General features: G+C 38.0%; 1 protein-coding gene across 2 annotated transcripts in view; it reads left to right on the top strand.

The window, feature by feature from the left end:
- The first annotated feature begins 156 nt into the window (after window positions 1-156).
- Window positions 157-22,596, top strand: part of CB4H12orf4 (chromosome B4 C12orf4 homolog) — a 46,734-nt gene continuing 24,294 nt past the window's right edge. The window contains exons 1-6 of one of the 2 annotated variants that reach the window (XM_047867051.1): window positions 157-244; window positions 2,081-2,275; window positions 3,943-4,088; window positions 16,530-16,711; window positions 21,580-21,679; window positions 21,780-21,901. In XM_047867051.1, the coding sequence (XP_047723007.1) occupies window positions 2,098-2,275; window positions 3,943-4,088; window positions 16,530-16,711; window positions 21,580-21,679; window positions 21,780-21,901 (728 nt within the window). In that variant the 5' untranslated portion in view covers window positions 157-244; window positions 2,081-2,097. The other variant, XM_047867050.1, reaches the window with a different exon arrangement.

The raw sequence follows: 22,596 nt of genomic DNA, 5'->3' as shown, positions 1-22,596 counted from the left end.
CACAATAATAGTAGAAATACGATTTTTACCATTTTTAAATGGTTAAATTGAAGCGATATGGGAAAATGGGGCACTTAGACCTGGAATTTTCTATAGAGTGTCGAGGAAGAGGAAAAGGTATGGGCGAATCTGCTCGTGCAGATCTGCTGGCTGTAAAAACAGGTCTGTAAGTCAGCTGATGTTGCCGGCGCCCCAGCTTGTTGATATCTCCGGTGTGTGGACTGCTCGGGACTTAGGCCCTAGGGTAGGTGAGCCCAGACAAAGAGCGAGGGACGGAAAGCGTTCAGACTGAAAGCGGCTAATGAAGAGGGTGTTTTCCTTACTCGTCTGGAGCTTCTGGTGCCCACAGCCTACCCCTTCCTTTCCCTAATTTGAGCCTCAGAACCTCCACTCTGGCGGCAGGAGTTCGGTCCAGCCCACATTTTCCCATTTCAGTTTTGCCTCGGAAGCCTTCCTTAGTTTCACCCCTGATTTAAAAAAAAATTGTTAAGTGAGGAGAGAGAACTAGATTATCGGTTTGTTGAAACATAGTAAGTTTAAATGTTGAGCCGGTTGATACCAGAGCTAATGGTTTTTGTTTACCGAAAATATTGAATTTAAATAAGATTAGGCCGTAAACCTATTTCTGTAACTTTCAGTTCCCTGCTACAGTGTTCCTTTACTCTTTGTCTTCATCGTGTGTATTCAGTTAGCAACCTGTGGTGTTTTTTTTTTTTTATTAACATGCTCGTGAAGAATTTCTTTTATTATTACTAGTTTTCATCTGCTGATCATCCTATGTTTATCAGATGCTTCGTATTTATTGTTAGATTAATCCTTATAATCTACGAATTAAAAGCCTCCTCAGTGCCTAAGATGAGATCTGAAGAATGAGTAGTTGTTATCCAAGGAAAGAAAAGCGGTAAGAGTGCTCTGGTGTCACTTTTTCCACTTCAAAAAGGTTGGAAGTGGAAGGAGAGGTTTAGTATTGAAAGGAGTTCAGTATGACTGGAAAATTGTGAATTTGTGTGTTGGTGAGGAGGGGTACAGGTGCTGGGAGAAAAAGTCTGGAGATAAAGCAGAGACATGGTAAACTGGATTAAGGAGTTTGCATTTTTTTAATGTAATTATTTATTTTGAGAGCGACCATGCGAGTGGAGTAGGAGTACAGAGAGGCGGGAGAAAGAATCCCAAGCAGGGTCCTCGCTATCAGCAGAGAACCCTTGGGTGGTAGGGCTTGATCCTGGGAACAGGGAGATCATGGTCTGAGCGAAAACTAAGAGCCGCTCCCCCGAGTGAGCTACCCAGGCGCCCCAAGGAGTTTGAATTTCATTCTGAGAGCAATAGAATATGATCAAAGGGTGTTAAGCAGATGAACAACACAATCAGATAGGCACTTTGGAAAAATTACTGTAACTTTAGCATAGAGATAGTGTGAAAATTGTTCTGATGGTGAAAAGCCTAGAGATAGGGAGCCTAGTAAGGAGGCTGATAAATAAATCTTTAATTGGTGTTGATTCTTCCTCTTTTTGGCCAGATTTTCTTCTTTTTGAAAAGTGTCCAGTTTGCCTTTTGGGATATCCTGTACCTTTTTTTTTTTTTGTATGTCTTTTCTACATGGAAGTCTTTCCACCACCATCTTTCTTCTATGTCCAATAAGATCACATATCTAAGATCTTCAAGATCACTTCTTAGTCCCTGATCTATTTCTTTGACTTGGTATTCCCCATTTTTTCATAAGCTCTCTGTCTACCCATTCATCTCTTTCTAAGCATCTTCTCTGCTCTTCTCTCCATGTTCTTCCCTTATTCTTGAGAACCCTGCCTCAGAATGAAAAATACTTTATTGGCATAATGGTTTTTTCCCCCTAAGTGAAGTTTAAAAGGAGCTTTTTTCCTTAAAAAGAAAAAAAAAGAAACATCATTTTCTTCATGAAGATGAAAATACAGGAATAAAGGTAGGAAAACCTAGAATAATAAGCTCCAAGTCACACAAACATAATCAGTGAGTGGTGGAATATTTTCTTAGAGGTAGTACAATATAATGAAACATGATTTTTGTGATTTACAATCTGATGGATTTTGGTTTGTTTGCTCTATAGAAACCCTGCGAAAGAAGATGAAGAAAACCAGAGAAAGAGTCTACAACAGAGAGAGGGAATTTGTGTATAAATTCAAAGTAGGAACTCAATGCTTAGAACTGAGGGTACCTCTCAAATTTCCTGTTCAAGAGAATGCGAGTCATTTACATGGACGACTGATGCTGCTGCACAGTTTACCATGCTTTATAGAAAAAGGTGAGGACTGGTTTTTGTAATAAAACTTTATTTTCCTATTATCTCTTTCCTTTGACATTTCATATTAGAAAGAATAAGCCTGAGAAGCTTGAAACCGCAATAAAATATGAAGTGTTTAACTGCTTCCAAGAATAAGAATATTCCCCAGATCTTTGTTTTATTGTTTTTTTCTGTACCCCTTGAGTTGTTTAAAAGGCAGTTTAGTATAAAAATTAATTTACAGGGGTGTCTGGATGGTTCAGTCTGTTGAGTGTCCAGCTTTGTCTCAGGTCGTGATCTCAGGTCATGATCTTGCGATTGGTGAGTTCTCGCCCCTCATCGGGCTCTGTGCTAACAGCTCAGAGCCTGGAGCCTGCTTCAGATTCTGTGTCTCCTTCTGTCTGTCTGTCTCTGCCCCTCCCCTGCTCATGCCATGTCTCTCTCTCTCTAAAATAAATAAATATTTAAAAAAATTAAGGGGCACCTGTGTAGCTCAGTCGGTTAAGCATCCGACTTCGGCTTAGGTCATGATCTCAGGATTCATGAGTTAATAAAGCCCCGCGTCGGGCTCTGTGCTGACAGTGTGGAGCCTGAGCCTGCGTCAGATTCTGTGTCTCCCTCTCTCTCTGCCCCCTCCCTGCTCATGCTCTGTCTCTCCCTATTTCTGTCAAAAATAAAACATTAAGCATTTTTTCTTAATTAAAAAAAATAATATAATGAAAACTCAGTTACAAAGTCTGGGTTGGAATGCTTAACATCTTAATTTAGTTGGGTGGATTCATTTCAGCTATCCCTGATTATAATATAGAACTGTATTCCCAAATGCATTGCCCTTTTAATGAATTGGTCCTCAGTTCCTGAGATGTCATGGGAGAGAAGATATACTAATCTTTGAATAATTTGTACTTACCTAAATTAATCCCATAGCCATCAGTATTAAACCATTTTAAAAGGTCTGTGTTCTATCTCACAGATGAGGAAAAAATTTTAAATTGAGAATATGTTGAATCATGAAAAGTTAGACTTAAAAGGAAACCTAGGAACTATCTAGCACAGGCTCATTGTACAAATAAGGAATCTGGTGCATTGAAATGTTAAATTGTTTGCCTAAGGCAGTAGTTCTCAAAAGCTGTTCCCTGATCTGAATCTACAGCATCACCTGAAACCTTGTTACAAATGCACATTCTTGGGCCTCACCCCATTCTTGTAGAATCAGACACTCTGGGGGTGGCATGCAGCAATCTATTTCAGTAAGCCCTGCAGGGAATTCTGATGCATGCTAAAAATTGAGAACCACTGGTCTTCAGTTACAAACATAATGACAGAGTCAAGACCAGAACACAGGTATCCTGATTTCTATCCCTGTTCCGTTTCCATTATATTATCTCTAAGTAGTGTCTCTAAAATTGAAATTACAGATCATCCCAATTAAATTAGTTTTAATATGCTAATCATTCAATTTCTCTTTCAAATAATATAACTATATAGGATATAAATGTTTTTCGTTTAAATACAGTAGCCTTCAGACCCTCAAAATCTGTAGATTTTCCTTTATATGCTTTTACCTGCTTGGTTTCAGATGCAAGCTTGATAAAAGAAAATTTCATGTTGGAACACCTAACCAAGTAAAATGTTCCCTGTTCATGTCTGGATTTTGCTTATGTTGGTATTTTTTGTCCATGTTGCAGACTTAAAAGAAGCTCTGAGCCAATTTATAGAAGAAGAATCCCTCAGAGATTATGATAGAGATGCTGAAGCATCCCTGGAAGCTGTGAAATCAGGTGAAGTTGATTTACATCAGCTGGCCAGTACGTGGGCCAAAGCTTATGCTGAGGTGAGAAAATAGATCAGATTGCAAATTTCAGGGATTATCTGGACTTTGATGAAGATTATTAAATTGCTAAAGTAATACTGAAACAATTGTAGAATCCTTTTATCTCTACATACAACACTTTATTTCATAATGTACAATATAAATTGATGGTCATGTGCCTCTTTTCTGTATCAGGTGAGCACTTACGACACAATACTTTATGTAATGCCTTTGTAAAAGAGGAACTACTTTTGTATTTCTAACCAGCACAGGGTTGGCAGAGTTAGTGATTAAAAATACAGGGCACTCACATGTTCATAGATGGATGAATGGATAAAGAAGATGTGGTATATGTGTGTGATGGAGTATTACATGGCAGTGAAAAAGAACGAAATCTTGCCATTTGCAACTACATGGATGGAACTAGAGGGTATTATGCTAAGCAAAATCAGAGAGAGACAAATATCATATGACTTCACTTGTGTGAGGAATTTAAGATACAAAACAGATGAATATAAGGGAAGAGAAGCAAAAATAATATAAAAACAGGGAGGGGGACAAAACATAAGACACTCTTAAATATGGAGAAACAAACAGGGTTACTGGAGGGGTTGTGGGAGGGGGGATGGGCTAAATGGATAAGGGGCGTTAAGGAATCTACTCCTGAAATCATTGTTGCACTATATGCCAACTTGTAAATTTTAAAAGAATAAATTTAAAAAAATATAGGGCACCCAATTAAATCAGAATCTCAAAGAATGAATTATTTTTTAGTATAAGTATATCCCATTAATATATGGAACATACTTACAGTAAAATTTATTCTTTGCTTATCTGAAATTCTAATTTAACAGAGGTAACCTGTATTTTATCTGGCAACCTTAAACTAACAGGGGTAGCTCATTTTAAGCTTTGATTTACTTTTTTTTTTTAAGCTTTGATTTACTTTTGTCTTTTCATTTATCCTCACTGTTGTGTTACATAACGTCATCTTTTTCCATTTAAATAATATATCTTATTTTCATAAAGTCTTAAGATGCCACGGATCATAGCACGCACTATTATCTTCTTTACTACTGAGAAAGAACACCAGGACCACTTACACTATGATAGGGTAACAACATACCATCAGTGCAAGATGCATTCTGATTTCTGAGAGTGGTAATGTGAAAACATATGCACCTTGGAGTTGATGAGGTATAGTATGTTGAGAACCTACCCTATGCCAGGTGCTGTGCCAGCTATCAGACATAAAACAGTGCACAAGGCAGACACAAAATGAAATTTCTGTTTTAGTTAGAGAGCCAGAAACAGAACTATGTATATAGATAAATACAATAATTGTAAAGTATAATGAGTGAATTACATCCCAGTGTAAGTAATGTGGTCTATGAGAATTTGAAAATCAGTTTTATGGGGTCATGTTTTGTTACTCAAACCAGTTTGCTTCATGCCCATTATGGTGTCCTAATTTACTTAAAAGATGACGCTATTTACATGTATTATTTTAAATGTTAAGAATTGTTCCATTAAAAAAATATATGCAGGGGCGCCTGGGTGGCTCAGTCGGTTAAGCGGCCAACTTCGGCTCAGGTCATGATCTCGCGGTCCGTGAGTTCAAGCCCCGCGTTGGGCTCTGTGCTGACAGCTCAGAGCCTGGAGCCTGTTTCAGATTCTGTGTCTCCCTCTCTCTCTCTGACCCTCCCCCGTTCATGCTCTGTCTCTCTCTGTCTCAAAAATAAATAAACGTTAAAAAAAATTTTTTTTTAAATAAAAGATAAAAAAAAAGATATGCATGTAATAAGTTTTATTTAAAGAAACCGAATCTTTCTGCTGATGAAAGGATAAAGCTGTAAGGTGTATTAAAAGAGTAATTCTGGGGGCTCCTGGGTGGCTCAGTCAGTTGGGTGTCCAGCTTCAGCTGAGATCATGATCTCATTGTTTGTGAGTTTGAGTCCCACGTTGGACTCTATGCTGACAGTTCAGAGCCTGGAGCCTGTTTCAGATTCTGTGTCTCCCTCCCTTTCTGCCCCTCCTCCACTCACACTCTGTCTCTCTGTCTCAAAAATAAATAAACATTAAAAAAAATTTTTTTTAGAGAATAATTTCGGGGCGCTTGGGTGGTTCAGTCAGTTAAGTGTCCAACTTCAACTTAGGTCATGATCTCGCAGTTTGTGGGTCCAAGCCCCGCATCGGGCTCTGTGCTGACAGCTTGGAGCCTGGAGCCTGCTTCAGGTTATGTGACCCTCTCTCTCTGCCTCTCCCTCGCTTGCATGCTCTCTTTCTTTCTCTCTCTCTCTCTCTCTCTCAAAAAGATAAACATTAAAAAAAAAACTTTTAAGGAAAAAAAAAATAAAAAGAGTAGTCCCACTAAACTTGTTCAAGCTGTATTTTTTGTATGTCTGAAATGTGTTGGGTACACAGCTGAGGATAAGTCTTTGCCTTCAAGGAGCTTACAATCTAGTAAGAAGAGACAAAGAAATCTCTAGCCTATAACACTGTGCAGTCAGTGTTAGGATAAATACTGTGAGAGCATGTGTGGAAGTTAGGGGAGGAATGAGTGGTCAAGAGTTCTTGAAGAAAGCAGTCAATCTCTCCACTAGGATTACTATTGGTTTGATACAAAATCTGGAAGCAGATCCTCTTCTATCCCTGATTTTGTGTTACTAAAGAGAAAACTTCCCAATGGTCAGTCAATAGGGCTTATGTGTTGAAGTTTATCTTACTATTTTTTTAAAGTTTATTTTTATTTATTTTGAGAGAGAGGGAGAGAGCATGATCGGTGGAGGGGCAGAGAGGGAGAGAGAGAATCCTAAGCAGGCTCTGTGCTATCAACGTGGAGCCTGAGGCAGGGCTCAGTGCCATGAACTGTGAGATCCTGACCTGAACTGAAATTGAGAGTCAGACACTTAACCAACTGAGCCACTTCGGTGCCCTGAAATTTATATTACTATTTTTAAAAATTACCATATTTACTAATTTTTGGTTTAATCTTATTCTTCTGCACATTAGCCATTCTAAAAACAGGAATTTGACTATCTTCCAGGTGAATGATCATAACAACAGTAATATTAATATAACAAAATAAGAACAGTTTATACTGACTCATTTAATCACAAGAGTTCAGATTTACATTGAATTAAAATCAACAAGCCTCAACTGAGCAAGTACTCTGTTCTCCCCCTGTGCAAATTGAGTAGATACCTAGCACCTCTTGTTATATAGAGTTCAGCTTTCTAGCAATGCCAAACTTCCAGAAGTATAGTTGCTTGTTTTTATTTTTTAATTTTAATTTTTTTTTTTATGTTTATTTTTGAGAGAGAGAGCGTGTGAGCAGGGAAGGAGCAGAGTGAGAGAGAGACACAATCTGAAGCAGGCTCCAGGCTCTGAGCTGTCAGCACAGAGCCTGACCACGGGGCTCAAACCCACGAACTGTGAGATCATGACCTGAGCCAAAGTAGGATGCTTAACTGACTGAGCCACCCAGGCGCCCCTGTTTTTAAAGAATTAAGGAAAGATAGAGAAAAGAAGCTAATTCTAACAGTAAAAAAAGAAAAAAAAAAGGAAGTATTGACAGGAAAGTGAGAAGACCCAAATATTGTTATACCCACTGGATGTATTTGGGCTGTCACTAGCTGTGAAAATTATAAGCCAAACAGCTCAATACAAGCTCAAGAAATATGGGTATCAGCAAGGAAAAAGAAGGAACTGAAAATGAAAGGGGAACTATGTTGCAGATTGCCAAAGGGCCTGCAGAGGTTAGAAGCCTCGGTACTGTGGAGACCAGAAGGATCACAGCATGACTCTGATAGTGGAAGCAGAATGGAGTAGAGGACGGGACAGAAGGGGGCTAATGCATCTCTGCCATATATGGGTAAACACTATTTCAGTAACCTGAGAAGAATAACTGGACCATCAATAAAGAGATAAAGTGGCCAAATGTTTATGGTAATACCAGTTACTTTGGTTTATGAAGGAATGAACTGCATTTACTGTGAATGGATTTACTAGATATTTCAGTTGCGGAGATATTTAAATCATGAGACTTTTACATTAACCACCTTTTGACAAAGATCTTTAAAAAATGTAGTACAAGGGTGCCTGGTGGGCTCAATCGGTAGAGCATGTGACTTTTGATCTCATGGTCATGAGTTTGAGGCCCATTTTGGGTGTAGAGATTACTAAAAAAATAAACTTAAAAAAATTTTTAATAAAAAGCGTAGTACACATTTCCTTGTGCTTTCTTAAGCACAGTATATAAAATTCAGCTCTAACTTCTTGTTGACTCTGAGTCATCATTATAAATGTAAGTAATTCCCTGTAGGGAATACCATGAGGCATTGCTGCAAGAGAGGACTGTGTGTCCTATCACAGCACAGATGTACTGAACATGCTGCTGTTATAAAAGGAATTTTCACAGTGGGGACCATTGCCCCTGATAACACAGCTGTGCTTTCATATGTACTTACCTGATAGAGGAGGTTCTGATGGTCTACCAAAATGTGTGTGACTGTAAGTCCTACTTTGTACAGTAATTCTATTTTCTTCTGTGTTTCCTTTTCTTATCTACTGTCAGGATTAGTTGCTGGTCATCTTGTTCTCCTTCCAGCCTCCAAACATCTTATTATATTGCTTTTCCTAATCACTGCAGCATCTTTTGCTATTGCATTAATTTTTTAAATAATGGGAAGTAAGCCTGGATAGATCAGGAAAGCCAAACAGAGCAAACTGTTGACAAAATTGTACAGTTGGCTATTTTTGGTGGTGCCCTATCTTCCATTTCAGTATTCTCTTCTTAAGTCTCTTTGTATTCATCCATTCATCAAATGTGTACTGAGCATCTGTTAGATATCAGATACTGTGTTAGGCACTTGGGGTTAGCAAAAACAAAATAGACATAGACACAGTTCTTACCTTCATAGAGTTTACAGGCTGACAGCAGACAGATAGATATGTAAAATTAAAAGGAGTGGAATATATTAAGTGCTACGGTAGGGGGCAGAGTGTGAGGAAAGCACAAAGCAGGTACACCTATTTTAGTCTACAGAACTTCAGGAAAGCTTCCCACAGGAAAGAGAAACTGAGTTAAGACCTGAAAGATTAGTTAGAAATAGGTAGGTAAAAGGTATATGGTGGGAGAGTGGAGAAAGAATGTCCTGGGTAGAAGGTAAAACATAAAGTCCTGGAGGTGAGAGAGCCCATGGCACATTAAAAAAACTGGAAGAGGGGCACCTGGGTGGCTAAGTCAGTTGAGCATCCAACTTCGGCTCGGGTCACGATATCACGGTTCATGGGTTCGAGCTCCACATCAGGCTCTGTGCTGACAGCTTGGAGCCTGGAGCCTGTATCAGATTCTGTGTCTCTTCTCTCTGCCCCTCCCCCACTCATGCCCCCCCCCCTCATAAACATTAAAAAAAAAGGGGGGGGGCAGGCGCTTGGATAGCTCAGTCAGTTAAGTGTCCAACTTCAACTCAGGTCATGATCTCTCAGTTCATGAGTTCAAGCCCTACATTGGGCTCTATACTGCCAGCTCAGAGCCTGGATCCTGCTCCAGATTGTGTCTCCCTCTCTCTGCCCCTCCCCTGCTCATGCTCTGTCTCTCAAAAATTAAATGTTCAAAAAATTTTTTTTTAATTTTTTTTAAAGAAAAACTGAAAGAAGTTCAGAATGGCTAGGAAAGAGTCTTACAAGGCATCTTGAGTTTTGTCTTTTTTTTTTTTTTTTAATAATTTATTGTCAAGTTAGTTAACATACCATGTATACAGTGTAGTCTTGGCTTCAGGACTAGATTCCCATGATTCATCACTTACATACAACACCCAGTGCTTATCCCAACAATGCCCTCCTCAATGCCCATCACCCATTTTCCCCGCCCCCCAACTCCCCACCCCCATCAACCCTCAGTTTGTCTTCTGTATTCAAAAATCTCTTATGGTTTGCCTCCCTTTCTGTTTGTAACTTATTTTTCCTTCCCTTCCTCTATGGTCTTCTATTAAGTTTCTCAAATTCCACATATGAGTGAAAACATGATATCTGTCTTTTTCTGACTGACTCATTTCACTTAGCATAATACCAGTTCCATCCACGTTGTTGCAAATGGCAAGATTTCATTCTTTTTCATTGCCAAGTAGTATTCCATTGTATTATACCCCATCTTCTTTATCCATTCATCAGTTGATGGACATTTGGGCTCTTTCCATAATATGGCTATTGTTGAAAGTGCTGCTATAAACATTGGGGTACATAGGCCTCCACAAATCAGCGTTCCTGTATCCTTTGGATAAATTCCTAGTAGTGCTGTTGCTGGGTTGTAGGGTAATTCTATTTTTAATTTTTTGAGGAACCTCCACACTGTTTTCCAGAGTGGCTGCACCAGTTTGCATTCCCACCAACAGTGCAAAAGGGTTCCTGTTTTTTCACATCCTCGCCAACATCTGTTGTTTCCTGAGTTGTTCATTTTAGCCACTCTGACCAGTGTGAGATGGTATCTCAGTGTGGTTTTGATTTGTATTTCCCTGATAATGAGCAATGTTGAGCATCTTTTCATGTGTCTGTTGGCCATTTGGATGTCTTCTTTGGAAGTGTCTATTCATGTCTCCTGCCCATTTCTTCACTGGATTATTTGTTTTTTGGGTGTTGAGTTTGGTAAGTTCTTTACAGATTTTTGATACAACCCTTTATCCAATATGTCATTTGCAAATATTTTCTCCCATTCCATTGGTTGCCTCTTATTTTTGTTGATTTTTTTCCTTCACTGTGCAGAAGCTTTTTATCTTGATGAGGTCCCAATAGTTTGTCTTTGCTTTTATTTCCCCTGCCTTTGGAGATGTGTCAGGTGAGAGGTTGCTGTGGCTGACGTCAAAGAGGTTGTAGCCTGTTTTCCAGAATTTTGTTTCCTGTCTCACATTTAGGTCTTTCATCCATTTTGAATTTGTTTTTGTGTATGGTGTAAGAAAGTGGTCCAGGTTCATTTCTTCTGCATGTTGCTGTCCAGTTCTCCCAGCACCATTTGCAAAGAGACTTGTCTTTTTTCTAGTGGATACTCTTTCCTGCTTTGTCAAAGATTAGTCGGCCATATATTTATGGTTCAAATTCTCGGTTCTCTATTCTATTTCATTGGTCTGTGAGTCTGTTTTTGTGCCAATACCATACTGTCTTGATGATAACAGCTTTGTAATATAGCTTGAAGTCCAGAATTATGATGCCTCCAGCTTTGGTTTTCTTTTTCAACATTGCTTTGGCTATTTGGGGTCTTTTGTGGTTCCATACAGATTTTGGGATTGTTTGTTCTAGCTCTGTGAAGAATGCTGGTGCTATTTTGATTGGGATTGCATTGCATGTGTATATTGCTTTTGGTAGTATTGATATTTTAACAGTTTGTTCTTCCAATCCATGAGTATGGAATGTTTTTACATTTCTTTGTGTCTTTTTCAATTTCTTTCATAAGCTTCCTGTAGTTTTCAGCACACATATCTTTTACCTCATTGGTTAGGTTTATTCCTAGGTATTTTATGGTTCTTGGTGCAATTGTAAATGGGCTCAATTCCTTGATATCTCTTTCTGTTGCTTCATTATTGGTGTATAGAAATGCAACTTATTTCTGTACATTAATTTTATATCCTGTAACTTTGCTGAATTCATGTATCAGTTCTAGCAGTTTTTTGTTGTCTTTTGGGTTTTCCATGTAGAGTATCATGTCACCTGTGAAAACTGGAAGTTTGACTTCTTCTTTGCCAATTTGGGTGCGAGTTAAGATGGTGGAGAGAGAGGGGTCGGAATGTCCCTTAACCCTCAACTCAAACACAGCAGTATTGAGGTCAGAACACTTGGAATACCAGGAATCCAGGCTATAGAGTGACAGAAAAATATCCACAGGTGGAAAGAGACAGCCTGGCAGGACAGAGGTGTGTATTTGTGAATTGGGAGACATAAAACAGGTGGTGTAGGCACAGAGGAGCGGGGGAACCCCTTTGGTAGAGAAACAAAAGGAAGAGAAAGAGAGGCTGTGGCAGTGTGGGATTGTATTTGGACAAGAGAAAAACCTCCCTGGACCACAGACTGGGGAACAAAAAATACAGACAGAGCCAGTGTCTACTTTGCAAATAGCCTTAGGAGTGAATATCAGAGTTTTCAGGGTTGCTCAACTTTCTCCAGACTGGAGCTGCTGCCTGTGGGGGAGGGAGCCAGCCCCAGGGCTCAGTATCAATCTCAGGGGCGCCTTGGGAGAGGACAGTCCCCTTCCTTGAGTTTTGTCTTTATGCTAAAGGTAATGAGCAGCTTTGAAAGAGTTTAGCAGAATGAGATGATCATATTTGCACTTCAGGAACATCAGTTCAGTGCATTAGTGTAAAGAATTTATACTGCAAGGGGAAAAATTGGAATAAGTTGGAAGACTATTGTATTTAGGAAGAAATGATGAAAGGTTTGTCTGGAATAGCAGTAATGGAGTTGAAGAGAAGATAACAAATGACTTTTCATTCATGCATTTGTTTATTCAACAAATACTGTTGTGGATCCTGTGCTAGGCATTGAAGATATATCAAAAGAACAAATCTGGTCCGTATTACCTTCACTAATGGTAGTGAAGAAGACAGTTAATAAACAAGTATATAAATTATAATCATAAACATGTAATAAAGGAAATAAATAGGGTACCATCATAGGAGGAGGGGGAGAAGTGGGATGGGAAGACCTGTTTGTATGGGGTTAGAGATCTCCTCTCTAAGGAGGTAACATTTAAGCTGAGACTTGAAAGATAAAAGATCACTTGGCCCAGATTTCTAGCTTGGACAACTGGAGGAACAGTAGAAGAGTGGCTCCCTTCACTTGAGAAGCAAGGTTTGGCATGAAAGTGATGGCTTCAGTTTTATATCTATTACATGTGAAGTGCTTACAAGACATCCATGTGGAGATGTCTCATAAGCACTTAGCTATCTACACCTGGCACTCAGGAAAGATTATTGGATTGAAGATAAAGGTTTTGGAGTCACTTGTACGTAGATGAATTTTGAAGTCATAGAAGGAATGAAATTGTTCAAGGTGACTGTGTAGAATGAGAAGAGTAGATGCCTGCACAGAATCCTGATGAAACCCTGTATTATAATTACCTATTGACTTATCTATATCTCTTACTTATGGATAGCCACTTGGAAATGTTTAGTTTTTTCTCTATTATAACTCTGGTACCTAGCCCAGTCTCTGAAAAGAACAGGGCTTTGGTATGGGTTGGATAGATGAGGTAGATGGATGGAAGAAAAAAAAAAAGATGGGTGAATATACAAGTAAATGAAAACACTAACACTTGAGGATGAACGGCAGAAGAAGAACCTGCAAAGGAAAGAGAGGAACTGGCCCAGGAAGTGGAAGGAAGACAGAAGATTATGGTTTCATGAAAGTTGAGAGAAGAGAGGTCCCAAGAAGGAGGGAATGGTCAGTAGTGTCAGATTCTGCCAAGAAAATGTAGTAAGAAAGACTCAAAAATATCCATTGGGTTTATCAGGTAATCTTATCTGTGGCAAGATCAGTTTCAATGGATTGGTGGGGGCCAAAACTAGATTTCAGTGACTTTAAGAATGTGTGGAGGTGTGGAAATAGATAACTCAAGAAGCTTGTTTGCATGGAGAAGAGAGACAAGGCATTTGCAAAATGAGAGCACAGGGTCCAAGATTTATTTACAGTGGCAGAGAGGAAGTCTAGAAGGTACAGAATTCAGAACTCAAGTAGAGAGTTAATCTTAACTGGGAAGAGGGACCCTTCTGTTATGGCAGAAAGGAGGAAGGAAAGGGTGGACATAGATTCTGAAAATTGTACTACTTTGGTAGCAGGAAGTTGAGGACATTCTCTTCTAACTGCTTCTGCTTTATCTGGGAAATAATAAGGACAGACCACTTGTAGATGAGGTGGGGAACTGATAACATAGTTGGATGTTTGAGGAGAGAACTGACCAGAGAAAGATAGCATTGCATCATTGAAGGGAAAGATTACACTGACACCAGTCTGCCACCATAAACTTTACAGTTTTGTAGTTTTTCTGCTGCAGCATTCTATAGCCCAACTGCAGGCATAGAGAAGAGGAATAAGATTAGAGTTTTGTTAGGTGGGCAAGAGAAAGAATATGAGTCAAGGTAGTTGAGGATTTTGGCAAGACAGTGGTTAGACAATGGCGGAGGACTGAGTAAAGACAAGGATTCGGGGAAGTAAGAAGGTAGGGCATTGGGTTGGGTTATCCACATGGACATCCAAGTGACTCAGGTTGATGACAGGAGGTGGAAATGAGAGGAAGTCTGTGAACTCAGCACCAAAGTTTTATGTGGGAAGGTGGAAGTGGAGAAATAATGGCCGGGACATTAGTTTTCTCTCTGTAGGCCTTTCCTCAGTGCCCCATTCCCTTCACCTGTCACAGTTCCCTTTCTAGTATGGTCTCTCCTGAGGGAGTGGTATGAGTTAGGTTAAGGGAAAACTCTGTTTAGTGTTTCTCATGTAGGTAGTTTCTGCCTATTCATAAGGCTTGCTCTAGGCCGATTTTTTTTTTTTTTTTTAACGTTTATTTATTTTTGAGACAGAGAGAGACAGAGCATGAAGGGGGGAGGGGAAGAGAGAGGAGGAGACACAGAATCGGAAGCAGGCTCCAGGCTCTGAGCCATCAGCCCAGAGCCTGACGCGGGGCTCGAACTCACAGACCGCGAGATCGTGACCTGGCTGAAGTCGGACGCTTAACCGACTGCGCCACCCAGGCGCCCCACTAGGCCGATTTTTAAATTGATGTTGCCAGTTATTGTAGTAACCAATCTGGTTAGTGGGGTGACTGGATGTCCGGTATTATGTATGGGCAAACAGATCCCTACGATCTCTCACTAGCTCCTTTCTACAAAATTTTAGCCTGAACTTGAAGTGAATTTTGAATGGAGCTTAAGTCATGTGGGCTGGTTATAATTCCTACAGCAGTTATCAGCATGTGCTTTCAAGTTTTCAGAGTCATTAAAACAGATGAAATCCATGTTTTAGTCACCTTAAATTCTTCCCTCGTGATCTGGCAATTGATTGAAATATAGGTGAAAGAAAACAAGGGGGAAAACTTTACATATTGATTGACTGGATTCAAGATACCTGTCTCTGAGATTTGTCCATTTGTTTTATTTTAGGTAATTTATTACTTGGAGTTATGTCATTGATAAGTTTTTAATATTGGTAAGAAAAGGGAAGAATTCGGATTGTTCTTTTTTCACAGATGTCTGTCTACAAAGATCAATAAAGGAAAAAATATTGAATTCTTTGTGTTATTTCCACCTTTGCCATTAAATTGTATGATCTTTGACAAGGGACTGATCAGCTAGTTTTCTCACCTATAAAGCGCTGTATCTGTCTGATGTGTTGACATATCCACAGGTCCCTGGGACAGGCATCTGTACCTCCCTGGATTTGTGTGTATACTTCCCTGGATGTATCTGTGCATGTGCTGAGGGTATCCCCATTTTGCCTCTCCTTGTTTCTGTTTTTCTTGTTTATCAGTGTTTACTTGGTCCGTTATCATTTTGATTGCTGTTTTCCTAATCTTAAAAGCATGCTTACATTTTTTTAAGTTTTTTTTTTTTTAACATTTATTTATTTTTGAGAGACAGAGCTCAAGTGAAGGAGGGGCAGAGGCGGGGGGGACACAGAATCTGAAGCAGACTCCAGGCTCTGAGCTGTCAGCACAGAGCCCGATGCGGGGCTTGAATTCACAAACCGTGAGATCATGACCTGAGCTGAAGTCGGACACGCAACCAACTGAGCCACCTAGGTGCCCTTGAGCATGCTTACATTTTAAGAAGAATACTAAAATACTAGAAAAGGTCAAAATAAGGAAATCACATATGTTTATCTTGATATAAAATCCTATGCATGAATTGGGTTTTCAGAGTCATTGCATCACTAAATAGGTGACTACATACATAACCTCATTTTCCAAATGTATATCCTTTTTTAGCAATGTATTATTTATAATGAGTAGTTTTTTCTGATTATAATAATACATTATAATATAAGTAAAGATTATCGGAAATGCCACTCTTGCGAAATTGCCACCATTAGCATTTTGCTCATCATCCCTTCGTGTGTGTGTGTGTGTGTGTGTGTGTGTGTGTGTGTGTGTGGTTTTACAGAAATGAGATCATAGCATCCTTAGTTTTTTTTCCATCGTGGGTACCTCCTATCCCTTCCTCCATGTTAGCACCCCCTCCTCATCCCTGCCTCCAGGTAACTGCTATTACAACTTAGTTTGTATCTTCCCATATTTTTTGTATACTAAAATAATCCTATATAACCCATATATGCACATACATAAATAGGTCTTTCTATCCTTGTCTGATGTACAAAAATGGAATCATATTATATGTACCTAGAGTGTATTAAATAAAAATACTGTATCATGATTTATGTGCGTATGATTTACCGTATCATAAATGTCTGTGTATCATCTTGTAGACCACATTAGAGCATGCGAGGCCTGAAGAGCCCAGCTGGGATGAAGATTTTGCAGATGTATACCATGACCTAATCCATTCTCCGGCCTCTGAAACTCTTCTAAATTTGGAACATAATTACTTTGTTAGTATCTCAGAACTGATTGGTGAAAGAGACGTGGAGCTGAAAAAGTTACGAGAGAGGTATTTCAGATTTCTTGCGTTATCATAATTAAATGTTACATTGTCAGGTATGATGGCTGCAGAACAATTTTCATTCAATTGTAAAATTGAAAAATAAAATAGAAAAAAATCTCTCATATTAGAAATTAGTTTTTTGTGTGTTTCAATCTGTAATTTCAACTAGGAAGTCCTCATAGGTTTATAAAACTTCTCAAATGATCTACCTGAATAAATTATGGTAGCTTCATATATTATTTCTAGTAAGAGGAATAGCTTACATCTTGTTGAAGGCACCTCTTGTCAAAGGCTTTATTCTAGGCACAGTGCAAAGTGCTTTAGATGATGTCTTAATCCGTTCAGACTGCTATAACAAAATACCATAGACTGGGTGGCTTACACAAGAGAGATTTATTTCTCCCAGTTCTGGAGGCTAGGTAGTTCAAGATCAAGGTGCCAGCAGATTTGGTATCTGGCAGACCCATCTGCTTCTAGACCATGCCTTGATGTATGCTGCCATGGCCTTTCCTCAGTGTGCCCTCCTGGTGCATATCTTTTAGAGAGAGAGCTCTAGACACTAATTCTGTCATGAAGGCTCCAACCTCATGGCTTCATCTAAACGTAAGTACTTCCCAAGGCCCCACCTCCAAATATCACATTGGGGATTAGGATTTCAACATATGAATTGGGGGACACAAACATGCAGTCAGTAACAGATGCCCTATCTCATTTAATTCTTACCAGAATCCTATTATTACCACCTTTTACAGATGAGGAAACTGAGGCTTAAATAAGTTAAGTAATTTGTCTAAGGACAAGCTGGAATTTGAAACCAGGGAGTCTGACTCCAAAGCTCTTAACCACTGTACAATGCTCTCTCCCTGTTCAGAACCTCTTTAAAACCCTGTCATTACTATGTTCATGGTCTCTCTCAGTTCATTTTGTAAGTTTATTTACATGAAGTAAAAAATAACACTAGTCTTATTCCAAGAAATTTTAATTAGATTTTAATTCATTGCAAGCAGTATGCAAGCAGTCTTTTTGTCTTTCATTTTTTTCTTCAGAGTAAGTAAGTAAAAAATTGCTAGCATTATTTATTTTAAAACATGACTTTCCAGATTGCTTCCTGGCAGTTCATAAAATGTAATAATCAAGACATGCTTTTTCGGGGCGCCTGGGTGGCGCAGTCGGTTAAGCGTCCGACTTCAGCCAGGTCACGATCTCGCGGTCCGTGAGTTCGAGCCCCGCGTCAGGCTCTGGGCTGACAGCTCAGAGCCTGGAGCCTGTTTCCGATTCTGTGTCTCCCTCTCTCTCTGCCCCTCCCCCGTTCACGCTCTGTCTCTCTCTGTCCCCCCCAAAATAAATAAACGTTGAAAAAAAAAAAAATTAAAAAAAAAAAAAAGACATGCTTTTTCTAGATAATCCATTTTGATCTAGCAGAATCTAATAAAATTTATTACCTTAAAATATATATTTAAGACTTTAGGTATACATGGCATTAAGATAATTTTTTCAGTGTTGCTGATGTGAAATTTCCTTGATTGTGAAAGTATATTAGAACCAAATCACATGTATTTTGTGTGACTAATTTCATAATCTGTCCCAAAGTAGTAAATTTAAAATAACGTATACTGGTTTGCTCCTGGCTCACATTTGCTTTGTATTAGAAAATGTTGGGACTAGCAAGATGAAAATAAACTTATTTTGATGATTGTCATAGTTAAGAATATGTAAAACACAAAAATCATAAGCAACTGAATTTAATAATTCTTCCTGAGAAATACTCTTCTGTGTACCAGATCAGCATTTTTACTGTATTGCATAGATTTGTACATTTTTGTAACATTCTACACCACTCAGCCTTTTTTTTCCCCTATCTAATAAAATATTAGAACTGTCCCTGTCGAAAAGAACTTGATGTCTTGACATTTGTTACTCTGTATGTAATTAGCTGTTTTGAGGCCGTTTATTCCTTTATAGACAGGATACCTGCAGTATAGGTAGTTGCCATCAGGTAGATAGTTGAAGCTGTTTCCCGAAGGAGATGAAAATTTGTTTTTTTTTTCCCAGTCTTTTATGATGTAGCCAGTAAAACTGTGAATATATTTTTAGAATTAAGAATGAAATATAGATTCAATTTATATAAATATATGAAAGTATAATTACCTAATACTAATTGATTACCTTCTGTTGAACTTCATTTATTTGATTTTTTTCCTACCAAGGCTTCAAATAATATAACCTTCAACTCACTCTGAATCTGCTCTTGGTTCTCAGGTTTTCTGGGACTATCCTCATTCTCCTATTTAGGTATATTAAAAAAAAATCCCAGCTTGGCTATAGTCAATATCAATGTATTCTATAGTCCGTATCAATAGCTATGACTAGGACTTTCATTCAGCTGGTAAGCTACTCTGAATTGTGACTTTGCTATCTGCTCACTACACCTCACAGAAAATCCCATATCTGGCCACCAGCATTCTGTATTTTTTTTTTTTTCTAAGTCAGAAGAAGATTCCTATTCCACATGATTCTTCACCTTTTGGGAAGCTGAATTAACTTACTAATTATCTGCATTTACTGATAATTCATACATTTTTTTTCTTTTGTGTAATAGTTTTTCTAGTAGGAGTTTGTTTGGGTTAATGTTATTTTTTGAAATGTCCTTTGGACAAATTTCTTGATAGAGTTTTGCTTTCTTTTTTTCTTTCTAAACATAAACAATATTGGAATACATTTATTTTGACAACAGCTTTGCAATTTATTCTCCACATATCCAAACTGTTAGCTGGAAAGGAAAAACAAGCTGTGTTCCTCCTGAGGTAGGTAAATAGTGTAAAGGTGAACAGTGTAACTTAAGGCAAGTTGGAATTCACTGGTATCTGGAAGTTCACCCAATTCACTTACCCAATTCATGAGCAGAAGTGACACATTTTCTTATTTCTGTCTTCATTTTAATTCCACTTTACATCTTAAAAAGACAATTTCTCACCACAGCATCAGGACTGTTATAATCTTTATTTCTAAATGCCTTCAAGATAATGTTCACATTGTTAGAATTGTCACACCTGACATACTAAGCCAATATCTAGTTAGGTATAGCTAGAAATATAATGAAATTTCCTTTTATCTTAATCATAGAAAATGTATATCGTATCATTAACTGTATCATTAGCTACTTGCATTTCTGACACATTTAGAATGAAATAAATGTTCATGAAATTTCATTTGTTGAATTATTTATTAGTCTTTTTTTCTCACTGTTAATTTGCTGTTGTTAGCAAACCAGATTTAAAATATAAATATTTAAAAATATTCATGTATTGATATTTAAAGATACTGAATCTTTAAAACTTAAAAATGGCAATGATACTTTTTATCCACTAGAGGGAACATGTGTAATGTAAAATATTAATCTATTTATATCGAACTTTATATTTATAAATGTTTAGCAATTATTTATGTTTTAAATAAAATCTTACTTGCAAGCACATGGCCCCCAGTAGTTACAAAAAGTTACTGGGGTCACCTGCATTAGAATTAGGGGGAGACTAAATGATATTGCATATTTAATACTAGAAAGCATATATAGAAGTATATAAATGTATAATATATATGTGAGTTTTATTTACCATATACATGTAAGTGTCTTAATCAGTTGTTATAAGTAAGTATAAATTCTCTTTTAAGAGCAATTAAATTAATGAGAATGATAGTAAAATCCTTTTGGTTCACATCTTTATTCTTTCCACATTTGTTTGCAATATATTTTAGAGCAAACTTTTAAAATATGTTTGTATTAGAAAATAATTTTTAGATTCGAAAATGTTCAATGAACTTATTTATTAAAATATACACACATAAAAGACAACAAACTGTAGGTGTACAGTTAAAGTACGCACACCATATAATCATCACTCAGATCAAGAAATGGAATATTTCCAGCACTGCAGAAGGCTCCCTCGGGCGCAGCTGGTCACAACCCATCTCTCCCATAAGGAACTTCAGTTATCTGAACTTCTAACACCATTGATTAGTTTTTCCTGTGGGAAAACCATGTTTAATTTATGCATATTGTTTATTTAGATAAATGAAGAAGGTATAACTAAAACATATCTTTAGAATGTATCTTATATTCCTCTGTAATGAGAGCTTTATGACTTAATACCGGTTTTATTCTTAGAACCTAATTGGTAGCTTTGGGCAATACTGTATAAGCTGACTTCCAAACCTTGAAGTCACTTTAACTCATGTAAATAGAAGTAGAAAATATGTTAAAGCTGGAGTTGCAGAGTATCATCTTTGAGGAAATCTGCAAATGGAAAGGAGTCTTGACTTTAAACATTAGCCATAGAAATTGAAAGATTACCTAGATTTTGACCACATTCACTTATGGATTAAATTTAGATTAAAATTTAGCTGTACAAATGACATTGGTATTATATGACATTATCATTATTTCCACATCTGCATTTCCAAGGCTTCAAAGTGCTTTCCTGGTATTATAGTTGCCATTCCTGGACATACTCCTTTAAAATAAATTTCTTCTTTTCTTTTTTTTTTATTATTTAAAAAAAATGTAATGTGTATTTATTTTTGAGAGAAAGAGTGCACGTGAGAAAGAGTCAGGGAGGGACAGATATAGAGGGAGACAGAATCTGAAGCAGGCTCCAGGCTCCTAGCTGTCAGCACAGAGCCTGAGGCGGGGCTCGAACTCACAAACTGCGAGATCATGACGTGAGCAGAAGTCAGACGTTTAACTGACTGAGCCACCTAGGCGCCCCAAAATAAAAATTTTATTTTTGCTTCATAGAGATTGTTCAGTGATTCTGGAGTGGCCATATACCTTAAAGATTTTATGACCATATTTTATCTTCTTATTTATGTTTTAGACAAGGTATTGAAATGGAAAAAGTGATGCAGGAATTGGGGAAATCACTGACAGATCAAGATGTAAATTCACTGGCTGCTCAGCATTTTGAATCCCAGCAAGTAAGTGAAGTAGAATGACTTTTAGATACACAGTTGCATTTTCTTTTGCGTATTTATTTTTGTAAAAAAATTAACCACTTGGTGTACTCTCTCTTTTTAGGACTTAGAAAATAAATGGTCAAATGAATTAAAACAATCAACTGCCATCCAAAAACAAGAATATCAGGAATGGGTGATAAAACTTCATCAAGACCTAAAAAACCCCAACAACAGCTCCCTCAGGTATTAATCATGTAAGGTTCTTATTATATGAAAGTTCGTTGTGGGTAAGAGTTTGTATTTGTTGTAAAATTGAAGATTTTTAGTTGTAGATATTTAAAAAATTTTTTTACTGTTTATTATTTTTGAGAGAGAGAGAGAAAGAGCATGAGTGGGGGAGGGGCAGAGAGAGAGGGATACACAGGATCTGAAGCAGTCTCCAGGCTCTGAGCTGTCAGCACAGAGCCCGACTTGGGGCTCAAACCCATGAACTGCGAGATCATGACCTGAGCCAAAGTCAGATGTATAACCGACCTAACCACCCAGGTCCCCCTTCAGTTGTAGATATTTTTAAGTTAGCAATGACAGTTCAAGATAATTTTATGCTTCTAACACCTTTGGTGTAATTTGGATTTATGTGGATTATTTAGGGAGGGGGGTTAATTGGTTGGCCTAAAATAGTGATTCCCACCCCCCCTAAAATTTAGCTATAAATCTCTTAGGTGTGTATATCTAAATACCCCAACTACTACCTCTTGGGGTTTTTATTTATCTTGAGAGTGAGAGCATGCACGTGCATGCACATGTGAGTGGGGGAGGGACAGAGAGGGAGAGAAAGAGTATCCCAAGCAGGCTCTACACCGTCAGCTCAGAGATCATGACCTGAGTCAGAATCAGGAGTCAGATGCTTAACTAACTGAGCCACCCAGGCACTGTGT

The sequence above is a fragment of the Prionailurus viverrinus genome, chromosome B4 (genome assembly GCF_022837055.1).
Source record: "Prionailurus viverrinus isolate Anna chromosome B4, UM_Priviv_1.0, whole genome shotgun sequence".
Taxonomy (NCBI): Eukaryota; Metazoa; Chordata; class Mammalia; order Carnivora; family Felidae; genus Prionailurus; species Prionailurus viverrinus.
This window is presented reverse-complemented; position numbering and strand designations above follow the sequence as displayed.